This window comes from Hibiscus syriacus, unplaced genomic scaffold (assembly GCF_006381635.1).
Source record: "Hibiscus syriacus cultivar Baekdansim isolate YM2019G1 unplaced genomic scaffold, ASM638163v2 tig00001802_pilon, whole genome shotgun sequence".
Taxonomy (NCBI): Eukaryota; Viridiplantae; Streptophyta; class Magnoliopsida; order Malvales; family Malvaceae; genus Hibiscus; species Hibiscus syriacus.
In genome coordinates, this window is record NW_024061891.1 from 374,055 (window position 1) to 395,483 (window position 21,429).

General features: G+C 35.3%; 2 protein-coding genes across 3 annotated transcripts; one reads left to right on the forward strand and one right to left on the reverse strand.

Moving 5' to 3' along the window:
* Positions 1-837: 837 nt before the first annotated feature.
* On the forward strand, positions 838-11,550 carry LOC120134345 (transcriptional activator DEMETER-like). The gene is made up of 19 exons (XM_039150779.1): positions 838-1,578; positions 2,052-4,109; positions 4,202-4,561; positions 5,286-5,376; positions 5,459-6,824; positions 6,937-7,016; positions 7,181-7,265; positions 7,351-7,442; positions 7,527-7,595; positions 7,669-7,705; positions 7,810-7,892; positions 8,727-9,161; positions 9,502-9,538; positions 9,622-9,679; positions 9,930-10,069; positions 10,165-10,230; positions 10,460-10,574; positions 10,674-10,712; positions 11,093-11,550. The coding sequence occupies exons 1-19, from the start codon at positions 1,050-1,052 to the stop codon at positions 11,206-11,208; spliced, it is 5,856 nt and encodes a 1,951-aa protein (XP_039006710.1). The 5' UTR covers positions 838-1,049; the 3' UTR covers positions 11,209-11,550.
* A 3,410-nt stretch (positions 11,551-14,960) lies between these two features.
* LOC120134354 (neutral/alkaline invertase 3, chloroplastic-like) lies at positions 14,961-19,885 on the reverse strand. 2 transcript variants are annotated; one of them, XM_039150791.1, is made up of 7 exons: positions 19,785-19,885; positions 18,394-19,196; positions 17,200-17,365; positions 16,896-17,107; positions 16,060-16,553; positions 15,930-15,978; positions 14,961-15,556 (listed from the first exon to the last, which is right to left on the reverse strand). In XM_039150791.1, exons 2-7 carry the CDS (start codon positions 19,102-19,104, stop codon positions 15,230-15,232), a joined length of 1,959 nt encoding a protein of 652 aa, XP_039006722.1. In that variant the 5' UTR covers positions 19,105-19,196; positions 19,785-19,885; the 3' UTR covers positions 14,961-15,229. The 2 variants fall into 2 exon arrangements, with proteins under 2 accessions (XP_039006722.1, XP_039006728.1); XM_039150797.1 differs by lacking the exon at positions 14,961-15,556 and adding an exon at positions 15,748-15,810.
* Positions 19,886-21,429: the final 1,544 nt, after the last annotated feature.

Consider the following 21,429-nt stretch of genomic DNA (forward strand, 5'->3'; position numbering starts at 1 on the left):
AAACATCAAAATCAACGAACTTTCCCTGGGACTAGATTAGCCTTCAATTATCTAATAAATTTTTAATACAATTTTAAACTAAATTTAAATACAATTACAAATTAACTAGTTCTTTATTTTTTTTATCATTTTAAAAAATAATTCTTTATTTTTAAAATTTGATAGATTTAAATACAAATACAAATTAATTTCATTCTTTACTGAAAGGGAATTTTCTAAAACACCAAAAGGGAGTGCCCACTTTCTAAAGCACCAAAAGAAAGTGCCCAAAGTAGTAGTTTATTTTCATGTATTATAAATTATGTTTTCTTTCACTTAATTTGTTTTTTTCTCTTTTCTTCTCTCATAACATGCAATGAAAGTACTGATTTTTCCGGCATTGACTATTCTCTGAAAACAAAGCTGACCCAGAACAACAAATCGGTGAGATCAGCTAAACATATAAATATATAGTATATGATATTTTTTGACATTGATTTATTGTTTTAACTTGGATCATGTACATTGGTGTAAACTCGATTCAGCTGTTATATCTTTAATTACCATCACCACGAATCTTTGGAGATATTTGCAGTATCTTTTTGTTAACAAATCTTCATTTAATTCTCTGAATAATACAACTGTTGTGTTTACAGGAATTAAATTACATGACTTTTTTGCTTTATCTGGTTTCTATTTTTTATTCATACTTTCCTTATTTTTGTTGACAGAAATGGTATGGTTGCCTTTTATCTCAGATGTTGATTTGATACACTGATTTTCTACCTGAGAATTTTTTGTTTGTTTGTTTTTCTTTCTTTTTTTCTTTTAATTTTCTTCAGGTTTTTCTTGGGGGTTTTTTAATGTCGAGGATGTTAGTTAGGAGATTTGGTGATTTGGGAGAATAAGTTGAAGCAATATGGTAGGATTTTTTCCCTGAGAATATTGGAATTTTCCTGGGAAACTTTCAGGAATTGGTACTTGTTTGAAGCAAGGTATTTTTTTTGGGGGTAAGAATAGGAAGAACTGGAAGAAAGAGCTGATTGCTGGATTTTGCATTAGAATCCGAGATGAATTTTGAAGAATTTTCAATTCCACAAGGAAAAGAATTCCAGTTTATGGGTTCTTGGATACCAGTAACCCCACAAAAGCCAATCCCCCCGAGATCGAATCCAATCCAGGTAAATGTGCATGGGAACCAGTTTAGAAAAGAAAATTGGCAGGAAATTGCTGGATTACCTACGGGATATGTTCAAGATATCCTAACCTACAATGGAGTTTCTCACAATTTCAACCAGGATCAACATTTTGGCAGTCTAAATTTGGCAAAGAATAACAGAATGATCAATAACATTGCAGGTTCTTATAGACAGGTTCTTCAAACTGGAAGCACAGAATGGAATAATCGTACCTGGGAAAATCTTCTGGCAAACGGAAATGCCACAACTGGTTTCGCCTCTGCAAGCATAGGCAACGGGAACACAGCACCAATTTCAAATTTGCATTCTCGAGAAGATAACTGGAGACATTCTAGTTCACATCAATCTTCGAGTTCAGGCTTCATGACAAATATCAACAGCTTCCTCAAGATGCCACAATGTAAGTTGTAAACCTGTCTAAAGAATGAAAATTGTGCAACTAAGATTACATTTGAATGTCCTTATTTTCCAGAAACAAACATTTTGGCAAAGAAATGTAAATGTAAATGTCATGGCAATTCATTTTACTATACTTCAACTATAGTAGTTTGTATGTAACGGATATAGTTAACAATTATCATGCATCGGATAACTTTTCAGAACTTCATTCAGAAATTAGAAATTTCTCATTATTGTAGAGTGTCATTATATATAAAGCTACTAGAGTTGAGCAACTTTATAAACTAGTGCAGCCCAGAAATTATTGCAGATTCTCATTATTTATAAGGTTACTAGAGTTGAGCAAATTTATGAACTAGTGCAGCCCGTTACAATGCCCTGGAAGACGGAAAACATGTCAACAACATTGGTTCAAACAAATTGCGTCATTCTCGTCTTTAATGTGTTTGTTTATTAAAGGTAACTTTCTTACAGATGAATTTCCGATACCTTCAATGCCAGAGTGCAATTTAAACTCACAAAGGACAGAAGTCGGCGCAGCTTCTTGTTTCACCACCTCATTTCAATCCATGTTAGCAGCACTAAATCAAACTGAGAAGATGGAGAACAAGCAGATCTCCGCAGCACCAACTTCAGCATCAGATGAATGTTCAAATTGTGAGAAGGAAAAGCAGGAAAATTTAATTGCGTGTAATGAAAATGGAGTTTCTCAAAAGAACTGTGAGCTCTTAAATAACGTTGTTGATTCCTCATCTGCTGTCATTTCTGCTCCGATGGAGGAAAAGGACTCTGAAAGGGGAAGTGCCCTAGGCATAGATCTGAATAAGACGCCTCAGCAAAAACCACCTAAACGAAGAAAACACAGACCCAAGGTAATTGTGGAAGGAAAACCCAAAAGTACTCCGAAGTCAGCCGCTGCTAACGTTAACTCCAAAGACAACCAAAATGGGAAGAGGAAGTATGTACGCAAAAAAGGCCTCGCGGAATCAGCAACTGAACATGCAGATTCAACAAAGGAGTCAAGCTCAACCGCTGGAACTCCGGAGAAGTGGAAGCATGTATGGAAGAGAAGCCTGAAAGAATCAGCCAATGAACCAATAGATCCAGCAAACAAATCTGCTCGTGGTACTGGGACAACTGCAACAGGGAAGCACATGCACCAGAGCAACCAGAAAGAATCAATGATTTTACAAGGAGATTGTACAAGAGGCTCTGATCCTAGTGCTCAAGCAACTCAACAAGTAGATCGTATGGAGGAGACTGATCCTTGTCCCGTGCCTGCTCAAAGATCCTGCAGAAGAGTATTGAATTTTGACTTTGAAAACACTGGAAATGGAAGTCCGGCTGATATATTTAATCACCAAGTGACGTTAGAGGGAAGTAAGTCCTTTGAATCCCCAGCCCTGGGGTTTCCTGATGTGGGATACAGTGGGTTTAGAACAAAACTCAGTACACAGACTACTCAACAGAGTGGATTGGCAGTGGAAAACCAGCAACTACAAGGTGAATGTAGTGACCCTGTTTTCTTGAAGAAAATGATGCCAGCTGACTACATGTCCCTGCCAAGTATAACAGCTGCTACTGCCTCTCAACTTCAAGCAAAGGAGACGATGGAAAAAATAAATGCCATGACAAGGAACGTAAACATGTACAATGCTGATTTCAGCCGGAAAAGCTACAGAAATGAGTACAGTTCCACACAACAAGCCTTTCAATTTGTTTCACAAAGGAGAAGCAACTGGGAAAATATTGATGGGACCAAGGAACTCATGTTCAAGAGACAACCTCAATCAGTAGCAGCAGTTTTGTCCAACTCTAATGAAGGTAGGGGATCCAAGAGAGATCACTATCATGCCATTGAGTGGGGACAATTTAGCGGAGCAGGTTCAATGAGTTCATTGCTATCCCAAGGCATATTTGAAGAGGACGAAGGTTACATGAATGGAAGCGGTAATGGGACACCTTTTCTACAGGCTTCAAAAAGAAAGCTGGTTGAGGATGAAACCCATGCATATATTTGTAGAATGCAGTGCCCAATGTCACTTGCTGCAGGACTACTTCAAACAAAAGGCACAGATGGCGTTAATGTAGAACAATTTACATCACTGAGAGATTGTGGAATATCTAACCCCCAATTTCAAAGTGATAACGTAGACAGCAGAAAAAGTGGTGAGTTCATTGAACTTACAAGAGGCAGGTATGTTAACTCTATGGCTAGAGGTGTAACTTCTTCAAAGCAAAATACTTTTTCCCAACTGCATTCAGGCATGGAAAAGGTAGGAAAAACAAATGCGTTAGCTTTGGTCCAAAACGTAGCCATAATCAAGAACCGGAATCTTCTTCTACCAACTACCCCTGAAAAGGTCCCAACACCTCAATTTGGATTCGCCGGCAAAAGATCCCATACCAATGTTTCAGTAAAGAAGAAAAGAGAGCCTGGTCTATCTAGAATAGTTCCATCCAGAACTGGAAAGATGCTGCAAGAAAAGGAAGAAGTGAATGAGAACCAACAGAAATCCATAAAAGCAAGAGGTACTAACAAATCTTTACCCTTTCATCAACTGTTCTTGGTAAAATGTTCTGCGCATCATCACTAAGTCAACTGTTCTTAGTAAAATATGCAGGGCCATCAGCAAAACAGGAATCTCTCAATTCAGTAGAGGAGATGATAAATAGATTCAGGGGTCTCACTCTCGAAGAAAGGAACAACAAGCCCAAAGTAGGAGTACAAAATGCACTTGTTGTATACAACGGAGCTGGAACAGTTGTCCCATATGAGGGGTTTGAGTTGATCAAAAAAAGAAAAGTACGACCTAGAGTGGTCCTTGATCCAGAGACAAATAGGGTATGGAATTTGTTGATGGGGAAAGAGGGAGAAGACATTGGGGACACTGAGAAGGATAAGGAAAAATGGTGGGAAGAAGAAAGGAGAGTTTTTCGCGGAAGAGTTGATTCATTTATAGCACGGATGCATCTTGTACAAGGTACAGCCTGTTACATGTTTGGTCCCAATATTCAATAGTACAAAGACTTCTGCATCTGCTTTCGAGATTAATATGTCACCCTGAACCTTCTGATCATATAATTACAGAATAAAAACCATTAAGAATGTTTTTGTAGAGTAGAAGCATAAGAAACACTGGTATGCCCACATAAACAAGATATAATTGCCTGAGGAAAAAAATACATGATATAAAAAATACCAGCCATATGTAGTACCAAATTGCCAAGCCAGCATAATATTCACTGCTCTAAAACTACTGGATTTTTTTTTCTATCACTTAAAATTACTTCATGGCGAGTCCATATAGTTGACACAGACTTTTCTACCATCTTTAAGACAAGTACTAGCTTGAGAAGAATGCAAATCAAAAGTTAATAATAAATGCTTTCTTGGAGAGAAACGGTTTGGGGGAAGAAATATGTCCCCCACCCCCTAAGTCCTATCAATCTAAAAAATTGCAGTTCCAGCCAAAATAGATAAGCACTTCAAATAATTGAACTGATAATAGAATATTAAATATTTATACTAAAGCTTCAGACTAACATTCTCCTTCCTGTTAACCAGAGTTAACAGAATTCAGATTTTAGAACCTAGCACATATGCAACAAATTACATCAATAAAAATTACCTGAATATTCAACCGCTTACTTGAGTCTTGTAGATTGCAGCATGTGTGCTGACCAAAGTGTGATGAAACCTTGCAGGAGATAGGCGCTTCTCAATATGGAAGGGATCTGTGGTAGATTCTGTAATAGGAGTCTTCCTAACCCAAAATGTTTCAGACCACCTTTCAAGGTAAGTTACTGTGATCATACTGGTACAAATAAACATGAAAACTGAAAGTACAAATAATTTCTTCCCACCTTCCTCCGTGCAGCTCTGCCTTCATGTCTCTGGCAGCAAAGTTTCCTTTGAAGTCATCAAGAAAGACAGACTGCAATGCAGATGGGGTAAAAATACTAATCGAAGAACCAGAAGTCCGTGAATTGAATCCAGGTGAAACCATCAAATGGCATGAAATGCCATTCAGTTGTCAACTTGACAGCCAAAGCTCCATGACTCCCTACAGGTCAACAGATTACCTGAGAAACAGTGAGTATTTAGGTGTAAAGAGAACAAGCTTCACTGGAACGTATGGTCTGAGCTTGGAGGAAGAAGTGCTATCATCACAAGGTTCTTTTGAGTCCTCAGTTATTCAAGCAAACAGAGGATTCAGAACCTACTCAGAAACAGAAGATCCTAGTATGAGATGCAAGCTACGCAACATTCATGGTTCAACTCCTGACCAGATAGAAAACAGTGCCTCATTTGAGGAATTTTACTATTTCGCAAATAGGAGCTCACTGTTTCATGAGGGATTAAAATATAAACAATCAGAAGTTACAGAAGAGGGGCAGGCACCAAGATTGGAAAGAACAGAAAATCTCAAATGGTCTTCCTCATTCAATCAAGATAGCTATTTTAGAAGTCAACTAGAAAAAGCGTTTGGAGTGAGTAGCCATCCACTACACATAACTTTGGAGTCTGAAACATGGCAAGAAGAGGGCCTTGAACCTTTCAGTGAAGAGTGCATGTCTTCCTGGGATTCAACTGGTATTGGGTTCAACAAGCCAAAACTACCTTATCATAGTGGAGGTAAAATCACAGTCCAACACAATGGACAACCAGTAAATCAAAATACGGCCACAACAGCCTTCAGTACCTTATCAGGTGAGCACATGGTGCACCAACAAGAAGTTCATACTAAAAGTAATCAGCTTTGCAACAATCATCAAGAAAAGGGGAAGAAGACCTTCCAATCAGAAAGTGCATCAGTCACAATGCCTCCAACCACTGATGTATTCACTAAGATGCTTAAAAGTACCTCACTGTCTGCTGCAGAGGCCGTCAAACTCACAGAAAGGACTGATGTTGAAAGAATGACTGATTTGGCTAAGGGAAAAGCTATAGAAAGCAGAGAGGTTCAATCTGATGCAAAGGAACTAATGCATTCTTCTGAAAATCAGCATGGAGAAAACAGCAGCTTAAAGCCCAAGAGAAGAAAGGCTCAGGAAGAGAAAAATAATGCAACTGACTGGGACCAGTTAAGGAAGCAGGTGCAAGCCAATGGTTTAGAAAAAGAAAGAAGCAAAGATACTATGGATTCCATGGATTACGAAGCAATGAGAAAAGCTAGTGTTGATGACATTTCTAACACCATCAAAGAAAGAGGGATGAACAACATGTTGGCAGAACGAATCAAGGCATGTAAAATGAATTCAGTTTCTAAGGAACTGATCTTAGCTAGGAGCAGCTCCAGTAGTATTTATTGCGAAACCTTTACTTCATATTCAGAAGCACTTGAAAATTTTGCAGGACTTCTTGGACCGGCTGGTTAGAGAGCATAAAAGAATTGATCTGGAGTGGCTAAGAGATGTTCCACCTGGTAAAGCAAAGTAAGCCATCTCAAAGTTCACCGTTAATTCTTCAACATTATAGTTATCATCTTTATAAAAAACAAAAATCTTCATGGCATCAACTAATCCAGATTGAATAATCACTGATCTCCTGCATCTCTGATGTTAACGTTCAATGCATCTTAAAATTGCTTATGCTGCAGGGATTATCTTTTAAGCATATGGGGATTGGGGCTGAAAAGTGTGGAGTGTGTTCGGCTTTTAACCCTTCACCATCTTGCTTTTCCAGTAAGACTCGACTTTACTTACAATTCTAGTTTGACAAGATCATCAAAACCACTCATATAGTTTCCAACATTTACATTTTCTGAAGGTTGACACAAATGTTGGACGAATAGCAGTTCGGCTAGGATGGGTTCCTCTACAACCGCTGCCCGAATCACTACAGCTGCATCTCCTAGAATTGTGAGTATTAGATATTTAAGTAGCCAACCTCATTTTTTTCCCGCATTGCTTCATTGCTCACAGATGCTAACATGTTCGTCTTAGGTACCCAATACTAGAGTCGATTCAAAAATATCTGTGGCCAAGATTATGCAGACTTGATCAGACAACATTGTAACCTCATAACCCATCTTTAGATAAATGTCTATTCATAAAAAAATTACTGATTTATGCACTATTGGTACAGGTATGAACTACATTATCAAATGATTACATTTGGAAAGGTATTCCATTAGGTTAAATTTTACATCAATGCTTCAGAAATTAGAATCATATTTTGAAGGCCTTTAAGAGCATCAGTATGTTCATGCACTAACATGTTATGTAGGTTTTCTGCACAAAGAGTAAACCAAATTGCAATGCATGTCCAATGAGAGGGGAGTGCAGGCACTTTGCAAGTGCATTTGCAAGGTTAGTGTCCAACCTATTGCCATCTTGTCTTTATAATATCATGATAACTCAGTAAGCTAGAAATAGGTACCGCTCATCAGCATGCATCTGAATTTCCAGACAGAAGCATTAATATCAGAATCTAAGTCTTTAAAGTTTTCTTTGCTCAGTTACTGATTAATAATCATTTACTGATGTTTTACTTTTGTTGTCTACATGAGCCTGTATATATATTTGCTCATCAGTCTGAAAACATGCCAAGCAAGTAGCTTCAACTTCTATTGGCATTCATGATTCAACATTTATCTTCGTTACTTAAAGCAATATAGATCTTAGAGCATCCAAGTAAAATAACTGCTGTAAATTTACTATTTAATTTGGTATTCACAAAGTCATTCCAAAAGACATCTACTGAGATCTAAAATCACAGATAATTAACATGGCCCTGAATTGTGTCATAGGCATCCAATTGATGTGGAAAATATTAATTGTCTTAAACATAAGGGGAGTCAAAGATAGTTCACTATTAATCAAAAAGGATCTGTCTTAAACCTATGAGATTCCCAATAGTGTAGATGCTTCTTTCCACTATGTTTAAAATAAGTGTACATAAAAAAAAACACAAAGTGAGGTGCCAACAAGCTTTCAAGGAAGTCATAAAAAAAATAAGTGTACATAGCTTCAAATCTTTGTAAAAAGCAACACATTCACCTTCAGAACAAAAGAAGACAACTTAGAAGGAATTAATGAAAAAGGTAAAAAAAAAAAAGTTCAGATACTCTTAAAGTCACCTACCTTGGCCTCTGAAAGCTTGAACACTATGTTTCACGCTTGTGTCAACTTTCTTCCATGCAGTGCAAGGCTCGCACTACCAGGGCCTGAAGAGAAAAGTATAGCAAGTCCTAGTGCTCCAATGATGCCGGAGGGAAATCTTATGGGAGCCGTGAATCAAATTCCATTACCTCCACCTGTGCATAACTTGCTTAAAGTAGGGTCTAATGGTGGCAACAGTGAACCTATCATTGAAGAGCCGGCAACACCAGAACTAGAGCACACAGAAGTAACACAGAGCGATATTGAAGATGCATTCTATGAGGATCCTGATGAAATTCCCACAATAAAACTGAACATGGAAGAGTTTACAGCAAACCTACAGCATTACATGCAGGAGAATATGGAACTCCAAGAAGGAGACTTGTCAAAGGCTTTAGTAGCTTTGAATCCTGAAGCTGCTTCTATCTCTACTCCAAAACTGAAGAATGTGAGCAGGCTACGAACAGAACACTATGTGTAAGTGGATATTTCTCTCATCATTATGTAACCGAAGTACCAAATACCAACCTATGATCATGGATAAACCTGTTAATATAATGGTCAAAAAGGCTACATTAACCCAACCAATGTACCAGTGGAATACACTCTAGATAAAAAGTGCTCAGGCAACCTAACTTTCAGATCTAAAAATTGGACTACGGCCACACTTGGAAATTGCTTTAAAAAATAGACTTGAGGGTATAGAGGGAAAAATATTTAGACCACAGAGTTTTGATGACAATTAATCAGTAATTTATAGTATCTACCATGAGCAAGAAAATACATCACATTCTGATAAATAGCTGCAATGATGCAGATATGAGCTTCCAGATACGCATCCTCTCTTGACACAGGTAAGTTATTCGTAAGTTCATTGAAATTTTGAGACTTCAATGCATAACATACTATTCTAATTTCCTTCTTTACAATATTATAGATGAAAAAGCGGGAACCTGATGATCCTAGCCCCTATCTTCTAGCTATATGGACACCGGGTAAGAACAAAACTCAGAATGTCAATCTATATAAAGCAGGCTGAGAGATAAGCACAAAGCTACTCATGCCATTTATAAAATACTTCTGTAAATAGCATACAATGTTAAGATCACACCATAGATAGCCATTGTGTTAAAAAGATATGGCATCATAGTTAGAGTTAAAACTACACATTGAATAGTGTCAGTGAAAGAGATCATTTGAACTACAAAATAATTAGTTGTGCTTCTCTAAACATTCATTTAATAGGAGAAACTGCACACTCATTTCAACCAACAGAACAAAGTTGTGGATCCCAGGAACGAGGAAGATTGTGCAGTGAGAAGACCTGCTTTGCTTGCAATAGCGTAAGAGAAACTAATGCTGAGACAGTCCGAGGAACCATCTTGGTGAGAAAGATTTACATGTATATAAATGTTATGGAAGCAAAATACTCAAATACCTCCAAGATTCCTAACTAATATTAGCGTCACAATTTGCACAGATACCTTGTAGAACTGCAATGAGAGGAAGCTTTCCCCTAAATGGGACGTATTTTCAAGTTAATGAGGTAATCTTGTTCAAGCTATCGACAATTCTGATTCTTAGAAGACTCAGAAGTTAGAATAAAGGGGTAAAGTAGGATCCAGGAAACCAAAACATAGAACTATATCCTAGACAAAATATAGAATATCTTTCAGTATTCAGGAACCAACTTTTTATTGATTCATACATCCCTAGAACATATAATTTATTTAACAATTAGATGCTTATAAGATTAATCTGTTATTACCACACAGGTCTTTGCAGATCATGAATCAAGCCTTGACCCAATCGACGTTCCAAGGGGATGGATCTGGAATTTACCGAGACGAACGGTATACTTTGGAACATCTGTGTCATCAATATTCAAAGGTAAGAAACTACCCACCAAGCTTTTGAACATTAAGATTGTTGTCGCAGATCAGTAATAAAGGAAAAAGGTTACTTACAGAACTAATCTTTGTCTAGTAGGACTTTCAACTGAGGGAATTCAGTACTGCTTTTGGAAAGGTATGAAATCTTAATTTTCATTATTTATCATATATGCATGCAACAAACATCAGCTTCTCATTAGACACACATATAGAAATGGGGGGAAATTTGTTTATTTATTACAACACACACTAACCAAAATATTTCCAACTAGAAAACCAGGTTTTGTATTTTTTTTAACATTTTGAACACCAAAAAAAAGTTATGCATTGAAGAATACAGCTATTGTAAAACATTCCTAGTTCAAAGTCCTTCCAGAAGCATTGCAATTAATACGCAAGGAGATTCAGTTGAAAAACATTTCACACTTTTAAGAACTAGGATGGATGATGATTATGCAAGTATTGAAGATTTATCATGCTTTCACCCATGATCCTTTTAACTGACATAATTTGCAGGGTTTGTTTGTGTAAGGGGATTTGACCAAAAAACAAGAGCACCCCGGCCCCTTATGGCCAGGTTGCACTTTCCTGCGAGCAAGCTGCCCAAGATGAAGACTGAAAACAAGAAATGAACCAGCCATCATACGGAGATGATTGTTACCAAGAGGTACAAGCTAGTGCCAATCCATAAAGGTAACTACAATAGCCAACCAGTTAGCAGAGAAAAATTTGCAGAGTAGCAGAGAAGAAATTTTTTTACTAACATATTGTTGTACACAACTGTTCTTTCTCTATAACATGAGATGCATCCATCCATGTTAGCACAGAAAAAAGAACTTTTATTAGTGAAATTTTTAACCCATGGTAAGTGGGATTAATGTAGTCTGTCAATTTATCAAAACTGTGATTGTTATATTAATTCATGCTCTAAAGAGAGCCATTTTTCAATAAATAGCCAGAAATAATTCTTCCTACTAATGCTCCAATCCATAATACATTCAAGACATGGCAACTTGTGTATCTATGCCACGTGTAGTGTCATGTTATTTTTCATGTCATAATTGTATTTCAGATGTTGCATGCTTTTGAAGTATTTGACATGTTGGACTTAGTGTTATATAAATTTTGACAATCATGTATTATATCATGTTCATATTAATTTTCATGTTGTTTTCATGCCAATACATAAGCATTACATATCGATACTAAAATAGAAAACAAGAATTAACCCTTCAAATGGTTAATATTTCAACAAGCCTTGAAATACCTTGTGCTTATAATATGGTAAAATTATAGTAAATGTCATATACTGGTGAACCTAAGGCATAAAAAGCTTTCTTATCTCTTAATTTCTTCATTGTTGTATCCAGAAGACAATAATTGCTACTTTATTGATGTATCCAGAAGAATAAACCAATTCCATCAACATATAATCACCTTAAACCAATTCCATCAACATATAATCACCTTCTCCAACTAAACAACAACTAAAACGATATCCACGTAGGTTAATGCTGGCTCGAACAATCACATGATGCTTATAAAACTAAAATGATAACCAAATATGATACCGATGGCTCTGACAATCATATGTGTACTCACAGGTTTTAAGAATTAAAGTTTGCCAGAAAGGTTGAAACGTTCTCATTTTTCTAGCTTTTTTCCCTATTGACATTCGACACAAGGAAAATTTTCAGGAACTTAAAGTTCAAGATTAAAAGCTAATACGCAAAAGCTTGCTTAAGAGTTGAGAACTTGTAATTAGTTCATTACCTCATAGAGCTTGAATGCCATATACAACGCCGTCTTCAAGCAGCTTCTCTGCATTAAAATTGAAATGATGGTCAAAGATTAAAGAAAATCAAGCAACTTTGCGTGCAAATATAAGTACACTCGAAAACAACAAACTAAAAGTAATATTATATATACGCACACATAATGAAGTTTTGTCAATTTCTATATCATCATTGTTGCTTAGCCTAATTCAAACTGCAGTTAAAGCATTGTTGCTCAACAGTTATCCTAAGTTCCTAACCCTTTATATGAGCATCAAACGAAAAGCAGGGTATAAACTTCGATTCACTTGACTCGTGCATGCAAACTTATTTTCAAGTAACAAAACATAATAAATCTACTCTTGAATTCATAAGACTTTTTCATCAGCAAAAATATTTTCTGAAAGCTAACAAAAATCAAAAGCAACTTGTGACCACCAAGTATAACTCCTACAATGATTGCAAATACCTCTACTGGACTTCAGCAAAGCCTTATATATACACACAATCATTGAATGCATCGGCGATAACAAAAGTTGATACGACGCATCTCGCATGCACGTATGCATAAATTCTTATCCATCAAAGCAATTGTCCAAAAATCGCACAAGAAGCACATATTAAATAAGTTAAAATCGTAAATGAAAGATTCAACATAAATATCAATTCGAACATTTGTTTAACAAACAATCGACAAACACAGAGAATATCACAAAAGTACTTGGGATATTAGATTTAACAATTTACTTCATCTACAAATTTCCTCTATTTATCAGCAGCGAAAGCAGTATTCAACCCATTACAGTATATCATACAACATTAAAAAAGCAAAAGCTATCTTAGATATTAAACTCAGAAGTACTTTCATTTCATTTTTTTTCTTGTGCGTTTTCTGACCATCAAAACATGGATTAATCTTAAGGCGAAATGGATACATTTGAAAGATATTAGAACATTTGAGGAAAAAAAATAAAAAGGAATCTTAGAATTTATACCCTTCAGTTCGCTTTCTTCTATCTTTGCTCCCAATTTCTCAGAAACCAAACAGCAAATCATTAAACAAGGTTTAAGAGATCATAGGAACAAAATGAACCATAGACTATTAATTTCCTCCAATATCTCAACAAATAAGGATTGCCAGATGATTTAGGGCAAAAACAACAAAAATTTGATCGAGAACAACCTCGAAACATATACCAGAAAAAAGGCTGAATAAAAAAAGACTGAATATCAACAACCTTCATTGATATCATAAAAACGGTTACACAGAAAAGGAAATAATAGGTGGACCAGTGGAGGTGCAGATTCCAGATAATAATAATAATAATAACCATTATTTATCTTTTTCTTGCCTTTTTTAGGTTTTGAATTTTCTTTCTATATTTCTCGGATGGTTTTCTTTTGCCGCCATTTGTTCTTCCCTCCTCTTGCCTGTTTTACTGTGAAACAGCCTTTGCTGCAGTGACGCGTGAATTGCAAGAACCCCTTCTATAACCGTTATGTTATGAACACGTGTTCCACCATCTTCATCTGGCCCATGTTTATAAATAACCCTCTATCGTTTGATATTGAATCGTTCACACCTTTGATATTTTTAGTGTCCGAATCCGAGACTTTAGGAAATAATAAAAATTACTTTACCATCGAAGTCGTTTGATTCGTGAAATTTTATATGCCCATATTTGATTTTGGCTGGATTCGTTTTTTATATAAAATATAAAAAATATTTTATTTTAAATTGATTTTTATCTACTAAATTTAAAATGGAAACTTATTTTCAGTTCAGATATAGTTGAATTCTAACTCTTAATCATGTCCAATAAACTGAACTGTAGTTTATATTAATCATGAAGATTAGTTAACAACCATAAAACTTGTTCTTTAAAGATGTGGTCTTCAAATACGCTTTTAACCTATGTTTTTAAGTTTGTTCTTTCATAAAGTTATCAGCTTTATATTCGTTTTGGTTGCTTCCAGATTGTTGTTCTGAATTGGAGGCTGATGCCATGAATAAGATGTTACATCGAACCGAATTAGGTCAAATAAAATTAATTAATTTTTTTAATTATTAAGTAAATTGAATTGTTTTTAAAAAATTATTAACTAAATCGAATAAAGTTTGATTAGTTTAGTAACTTTTTAAACTAATGCAAATTTATTATAAGTTTTTTAATTAGATTAATTTGTATTTAACTTGGATGTTTTCCATTTAAAATTAAATTTTTATTGGTTTTTGAAATTTTAATTAATTTAGTGTGGTTAAAAAAATAACTGAATCTTGATTCTTAACAAGCCTTCGCTTAAAATATATACAGAAATAAGATCCACTTGCGATTAAAAAATCAATATTTTATTTTATTTTTGTTTGGTCTCTTCAAAAAAAATATTTTTTAATATTTTTAGTTGAGTCCTTTCTAAAATTTTAATATTTAGTCCAAGTTGTTACCGGTTGAACTGATTCTATACCGGGCCAGGCCAACATCTCGCGTGTTAATACTACCATCCATCAGTCAACAGGATATTGCATATTACTCTAATACTACCATCCATTGTCTCAAATTTCAACATCCAAAAACATCAGTGTCATAGTCATGAAGAACAACTCCATATGTGTAATGCTCTTATGATTTACAATCAAGTCTTTGACAGAGATTCAGTACATATACACTAATACGACAGCTCGACAAATGAATCGATTGTCCATAGAAGTATAACAACTATTACCCTAAGTCAGAGAAACGATCTTTACCGAAGTATTCGGGTACATGAATCTGGTGGTTGCACCACCTATTTAGCTTCAACAGCCAATTCCAAATTATGGCCATTAGAGAAGATGAAAATGTAACCATAAATCAATTAGGCACACAACTCGGTTACCTCACACAATGTACGTCTTTATGGAACTCTTTGGACCGCGTTTTCTTCTCGGGTTACCGGTGATCATACAGGAGAAGGCATTGACGAGCTCGGAATCCTCTTCGGTTGTCAAAATCTTCGCTGCACTCGGGTCCGCGAGTATAAGTTTTGCCACAAGATATCCTGCAATAGACCAGGTTTGGAACAGTCTCGATTGTTTTCCGATGAACCTTGCTTTTTTAGTATCATAGTACTCGGGCCATTTGTCCCTGGATAACCGTTTCTCAGCAACTGAAACAGCTTTTGCAGCAATCTCAGGTCTATTCATCTTCACGCATGCAACTGCGAACTGTATGATGGGATTTGAGTATCAGAGTTTCATCCATTGATTGCAAAGCTTACACCCAAAACAACCATCTTTCTTCGATATAATATCTTTTAATATTAGCTATAAATATTCTAAACATAATAAATAATGCAACAATACCTACAGCTAAACGTCAGCCAGACTGGTATCTACAAATTGAGCCACGGTTCGACCAAATATACACAGCATCAACAATTTTCCTGATATATAGAAATATCTATAATTTCGATGGTCATCTACAATTACATAGGGAAGCCTGAAAACCCTCAAAATTTCGAGACCTTGAATGCAAACCTAAGAACCGGATGTTAACAATGAAATTTAGAGAAATTAAATGAATGCCACCATTACTAACCTGCCAGAGTAGAGTCGGCCAGGAACCACCATTGTGGTAAGACCAAGGCCTGCATTAAACAAATATGCAATTAAAATGCTGATGCCGATAAAAAATAAGAAAATTATTATACTTAAGGGAAATATGTTACGTGTTCTTCGGATCACAGCCTGTAATAATCTGCCACTCCTGACCTTCAAGGGCTGGGTAACAGATCTTAAATGGCATTTCTGCCACCAAATCCGTCCATTTAGCTTCAATAAAATCCAATATTGCATGCGACTGAGTGGTTGTTGCAAGACCACTTACAACAGCCCACAAATTTCCAAGAGAAAAGAATCGAAAATCCATATGAGCTGGTTGTAAGTTCCCAATCAGGTAACCTCCTTTATTAGGCATCCATTCCACCAACCAAGGAGAGATTTGATCAGGATAAATATTGAACTTATTAACGGCGTCATATGAATACTCTTCAGTCTTGTAACGGTAAATCTCATTAAGCTTTCTCATATCAATCCAGTAATATTCTCGGATATGAAATGACAGAGCAACCAGACGGTTATTCAATGCTCGAAGAAGATCAGCTGATCCATCCTCCAGAGTAAGCATTTCACGTGCACATAACAATGCTGAATAGAAAAGTGACTACAGGAATGCAAAATCATCTGAATATCAGGTTCATTTTCACACTGATTTAAACTCCTCATGCATACAAAGAATGTAAATTTTTTATTCTAAATGTCACCAATCCATGCACATCAAAGTAAACACACTATCCGTAAACTCAACCAACTTGCGACAAAAATCAAAGGGAAGCCAGGTATTTATGGCAATTCTCGGAACAAATTTTGAAGGACATTTTCTTGAAATAAAATAAATGCAACTTTCCAACTATAGTGTTTTTATATTTTATCCCATAGGAACTTTTATAAAGAAAAAACCAAGTGCCAAAAGGCAAAGTTGTTCTAGAACTTATTTTTCATTTACCTGAATTTCCAGAGGGTGTCCATGAATTCCCATGCGGCGATCTATCATACAAGAACCATCAGTAACCAACAATGTAGGAAACATATCAAAACCATCAGCAAGGCACAGCCGCAGAATCATCTTGATTCCGGTTTGGATATCAACTCTCTCCTGAACTGAAAGGTCGCCCGAACATTTGCCATATGCTCGTAATAATATAATCCACCACAATCCTTCAATTGAAAGAGGTTGTTCATTGTAGCAAAGCATTCCAATGAATGAAATATAAAATAGAAACTCTTTCTAGACTTTTTTAATTTTTTACCAGAATCAACAGGTGCAACACGGCCAATAGCTGCCTCTCCGAAATCGGGATCCAATACTTCCTCTGTTGCTGAATCATCACCATCAAGAGGAACTGTGCGCACTTTAAAACTTGCAGGCATCAGTCCCTGACCAGGGCTATGACAGTCCATTGTTTTTTCCCAACTCTACTACGAGCAAGTATTCAATAAATTAAAAAATATAAGGAAAAAACCAAGGAGTTTATATATTAGTAGGACACAAATTCAAACAACTTTACACACAAATTTGTCGAATGCATATAGATCCAGATGCATGTCGAGAACCGCACGTACACAGATGAAGAGGGAACCTATCCCACATCTCAATTTGATATTATTGCATATATGAGTTGTCACAGTGGTTCCAACACAAGAAGTTTACACATGTGGAATTACATTTTTAATTGTTCTCATCCACGGCCACTTAAAAGAAGAGTTCATTTTGCTACATGAACCAAATTTTGACATAATATTGACCATAATAAAAGCAAGACCATTAGAGCTGAATCCTTTAATGATACTGATCATGCTATCAATTAAAAGATTACATGATCATAGATATCAACATGTTTAAATCCATATTTATACTCACTTTAGCTATTTCTATACCCTCCGTTGCTATTGAATACTAACTTAATATAGGAAGATAAGAGGTAAATAACCTCAACGGCAGAAGCAGCATCGAAGTGCTTATGTCACCAGACATTTCTTTATCTATAGGAAAAGTCAATTGGCAAATCTATTTCACCTAGTAGTGCTAAGTAGAGAAGTACCTGCTTTCTACTATGGGTGTAACCAGCAAGGAAACAAAGCTTTAGGAATATGTGAACCACTTATAGATATATACCGGAAATGATTAGGCAGTAAGAAAGAAAAGTGAATCACAAATGAATTAATCATCATGAAATTTAATAATGAAAAATAATCATCAAACTTAAAGAGAATCAACTTAAAGAAGAAACAGTCGCCATATAATGGTGTTGGCAGACTGACCCAAACTTGCTAGGACAATTTTTGCTTTGATCCTAAGTAAACACACAAAGGCACTCAGTTGTCCTTGTAAAGGAATCAGAAGTGAAGAAATAATTTATCAATACATCGAAAGATACACCAAAAAGTAAAATTACCATCAGAAATTGTCAATACAATAATCATACTAGTGGATATGAAATTACCTGTAACTGAAGTGTGTGAAGTATGAAGTTCCGAACAATTTCATACTCTCCTTTTAACAGAAAAGCAATACCAGAAGGTATGAAGTCGCGAATAAAGACTTGGTCGTAATTCAACACATTGGAACATGTGGGATCATTGGCAGCAATAGTTCCTACAGGACTTCCACAATAATAAACCATGGAAGCACGCAGTAACTCCCACGCTTCTTCCTCGATAGAATCTACACTAGCTGCCGCAAAGGTGCTTGTCCCTGTTCCAGTTTTATCATTTGACATTGAGACTTTGTTTTCCCTCTTCAATTTCTCAATATCCTCGAACTCCAGATTGTTTTGCGAGTTTATTGAACCATTAAGATTAAATTTCTTTGCACTATCCACAAACCACGCAGCATTTCCTTCATCTGTATCTATTCCACCCACACTTTCAGCCTGCTGGCATTTGCAACTAAGAAGCTTCAATCTGTCAATTGCTGTATCCCTATATAAACCACCACCTAGTCGCTTACACCTATAGCTTCCTATTTGACATCCCGACATACTTGAACACTTCAAGGACCGCAAATACCTTGGGCCCTTTTTCTCCGCAGACTTAATATGGCATCTAGAGTAAAATACTGAATCCAAATTGCTAGAAAACAGATCACTACTTAAAAACTGAGGTGCAGCCCCAGAAAAAACGTGTCCAACTGTCTCCATAGTTCCCATCGACATGATGCTAATCAAATAAAAGGCACTGTATTGAAAGTAAGCTCCTTCTAATCAAACAAATCCAGAAGCTTCACTTCAAATCAAGATGCTGAAACCTTAAATCAATGACAAAAAGATCAAAGGATACAATCAATTTATACTACATTAAAAAAATCACAAAAAACAGCAAGAGGAGGAAAACACGTACACGCATGAACATTACATGTTTAGGACCACAAAAGAATGTGCATACATATGTATATAAAAATATCATGAAAATAATTCATCAAGTAACATGCAGAATGGAAATTAAAGAAAAATAAAAATAATTTTACATAATCAAACTACTCTACAACAGGCCAGGAGCAAAACTCAATTGAAATCATCGATGCAGATGTGGGGAGAAAAGTACAGTAATTTAGATTCTTCAAAGCATTTCAAAACGTTCCTAAGAGACAAATGCATGAAAAACACATTAATTAACTGATCAAATAGAAACCAAATCATATATAATATATCTTACACAAAAGCCCAGGAACAAAGTTCAAATGAAATTATCAATATCCAGATGAAAAAGAACAAGCCAATAAATTTATAATTTTCGAAGCGTTTAAAAATATTCCAAAAAGAATTACAAATCCCAGCATGCAAACAGAAAACCCAGATCGAATTGTATAGAATTACACAGGGGAAAAATAGCTAACCTTGGTGGGTCTGATTCATGAAGGAGATGAAAAATCGGAGAGAAGACGAGACAGTTTAGTTATGGAAGAAAAAGGATTGGGAAATGTCTCTTTCAAACAATTTGTGTGTACCAAAAGTAATCACGCTATCATTTTGTTGGGTAAAAATAATGGAACCATACAATCATTTTCAAAAGTAAAGGAGATGGATATCTTACGTGGCCCAGCTTGGTAAATCAAATAATGACATAAATTTAATTTAAGGTCCGTCGATGGTGTCTTCCGACATCGATTTTCTAAGTCTATCCGATGATGTTCTCGTCCTTGGTCCAACTATCGTCCTTTTTTTCTCCTTCCGACGGCTAGAGACCTAGAGTTCTTTGTTTCTTGGGTTCACATTCGGACCAATTTTGGGCATATGTGTTTTTGTTTTTGGGCTTTAATAGGACCCGAATCACATGGACTACAGCTATATACCCAATGTAATTATTTACTTTAAAGGTAAAGTACACAAATGATCTCCTGATTATAAGATATTACTTTTTGAGTCTCTCAATTATTAAAAATTATAAAATGATTTCTTAACTATAAGACGTTACTTTGTTGAGTCTCTTGATAATTAAAAGTTACAAAATAGTCACCTGACTATTCATATCTTCCAAACTCATCCTTTTTCTGTTAAAGTTGGTGGTAGTCTAATCTGAACATTAACATGTTCAGTTGGGATATGATAAAATATGATCTGAAAATCGTTTGATATGTATTTTGTGGATCAACTCTCGATTTATATTATGTCGTCGAGTCAGTGTTTGAAACATTATGTTATCAAACAAGTGTTCCAAAGCAATAACAGTGCCAGTAAACATCCTTAAAATATGATTTTATTATATCCCGATCATCATGTTAATTTTCAACTCAGACGGTCGTCAATTTTATTAACAAAAATGATGAGTTTGTAATAAATGAATAATTAGGTTATAACAAAAATGATGAGTTTGTAATAAATGAATAATTAGGTTATCATTTTGTAACTTTTAATAGTCGATGACTCAACAAAACAATATCATATAATTGAGGTACTATTTTATAATTTTTAATAATCAAAAACTCAATAAAACAACACTATATAATCGGGGACCATTTGTATATTTTACCATACTTTTAAATGAATGTATTAAAAATATATATATTTTATGATTTTTTTTGTTTTTTTCTTAATAAAATTAATATATATATAGGAAAAAATTAGAGATGTGGTGAGTATTCAATCGAGTCAAATAAATTTCTTTTAAGTTATTCGAGTTGACAAGTTGTATTTTAGAACTCGAACTTAACTTGAAAATTTTTTAGTCAAGTCGATTTTAAGATGGACACATACATATTACGTACATAAACATGTATAATATAATATGGGTTAAAATGAAATAAATGCAAAAACTGCAGGTCAAAATTGAGGAACACAAATGAATAACCAAGGAACAAAGTGAGTTAAATGCTAAATATAAGGCTGGAATTTGAAATACTAAAACATAAATTGCGGAAATAAAGGGTGATGAAATATAAATAAAAAAAATTAGCGAAACTCAAATAATGCAACCATTATTAAAACAGGACTAAACTAAATGTAAATCACAGTGCGTAAATAGATAAATATGAAAAATAATTG

Bases quoted from the DNA above. Each gene is read 5' to 3' on its own strand.
- LOC120134345 (XM_039150779.1), top strand. From the start codon at position 1,050: ATGAATTTTGAAGAATTTTCAATTCCACAAGGAAAAGAATTCCAGTTT. The intron at 7,266-7,350 runs GTAAGACTCGAC...CATTTTCTGAAG, and splicing joins TTCACCATCTTGCTTTTCCA to GTTGACACAAATGTTGGACG. The intron at 10,070-10,164 runs GTGAGAAAGATT...CAATTTGCACAG, and splicing joins CAGTCCGAGGAACCATCTTG to ATACCTTGTAGAACTGCAAT.
- LOC120134354 (XM_039150791.1), bottom strand. From the start codon at position 19,104: ATGTCGATGGGAACTATGGAGACAGTTGGACACGTTTTTTCTGGGGCT. The intron at 17,108-17,199 runs GTAAAAAATTAA...TTTCAATTGAAG, and splicing joins TGTTGCACCTGTTGATTCTG to GATTGTGGTGGATTATATTA. The intron at 15,979-16,059 runs GTAACATATTTC...TGTTTAATGCAG, and splicing joins GGCTGTGATCCGAAGAACAC to GCCTTGGTCTTACCACAATG.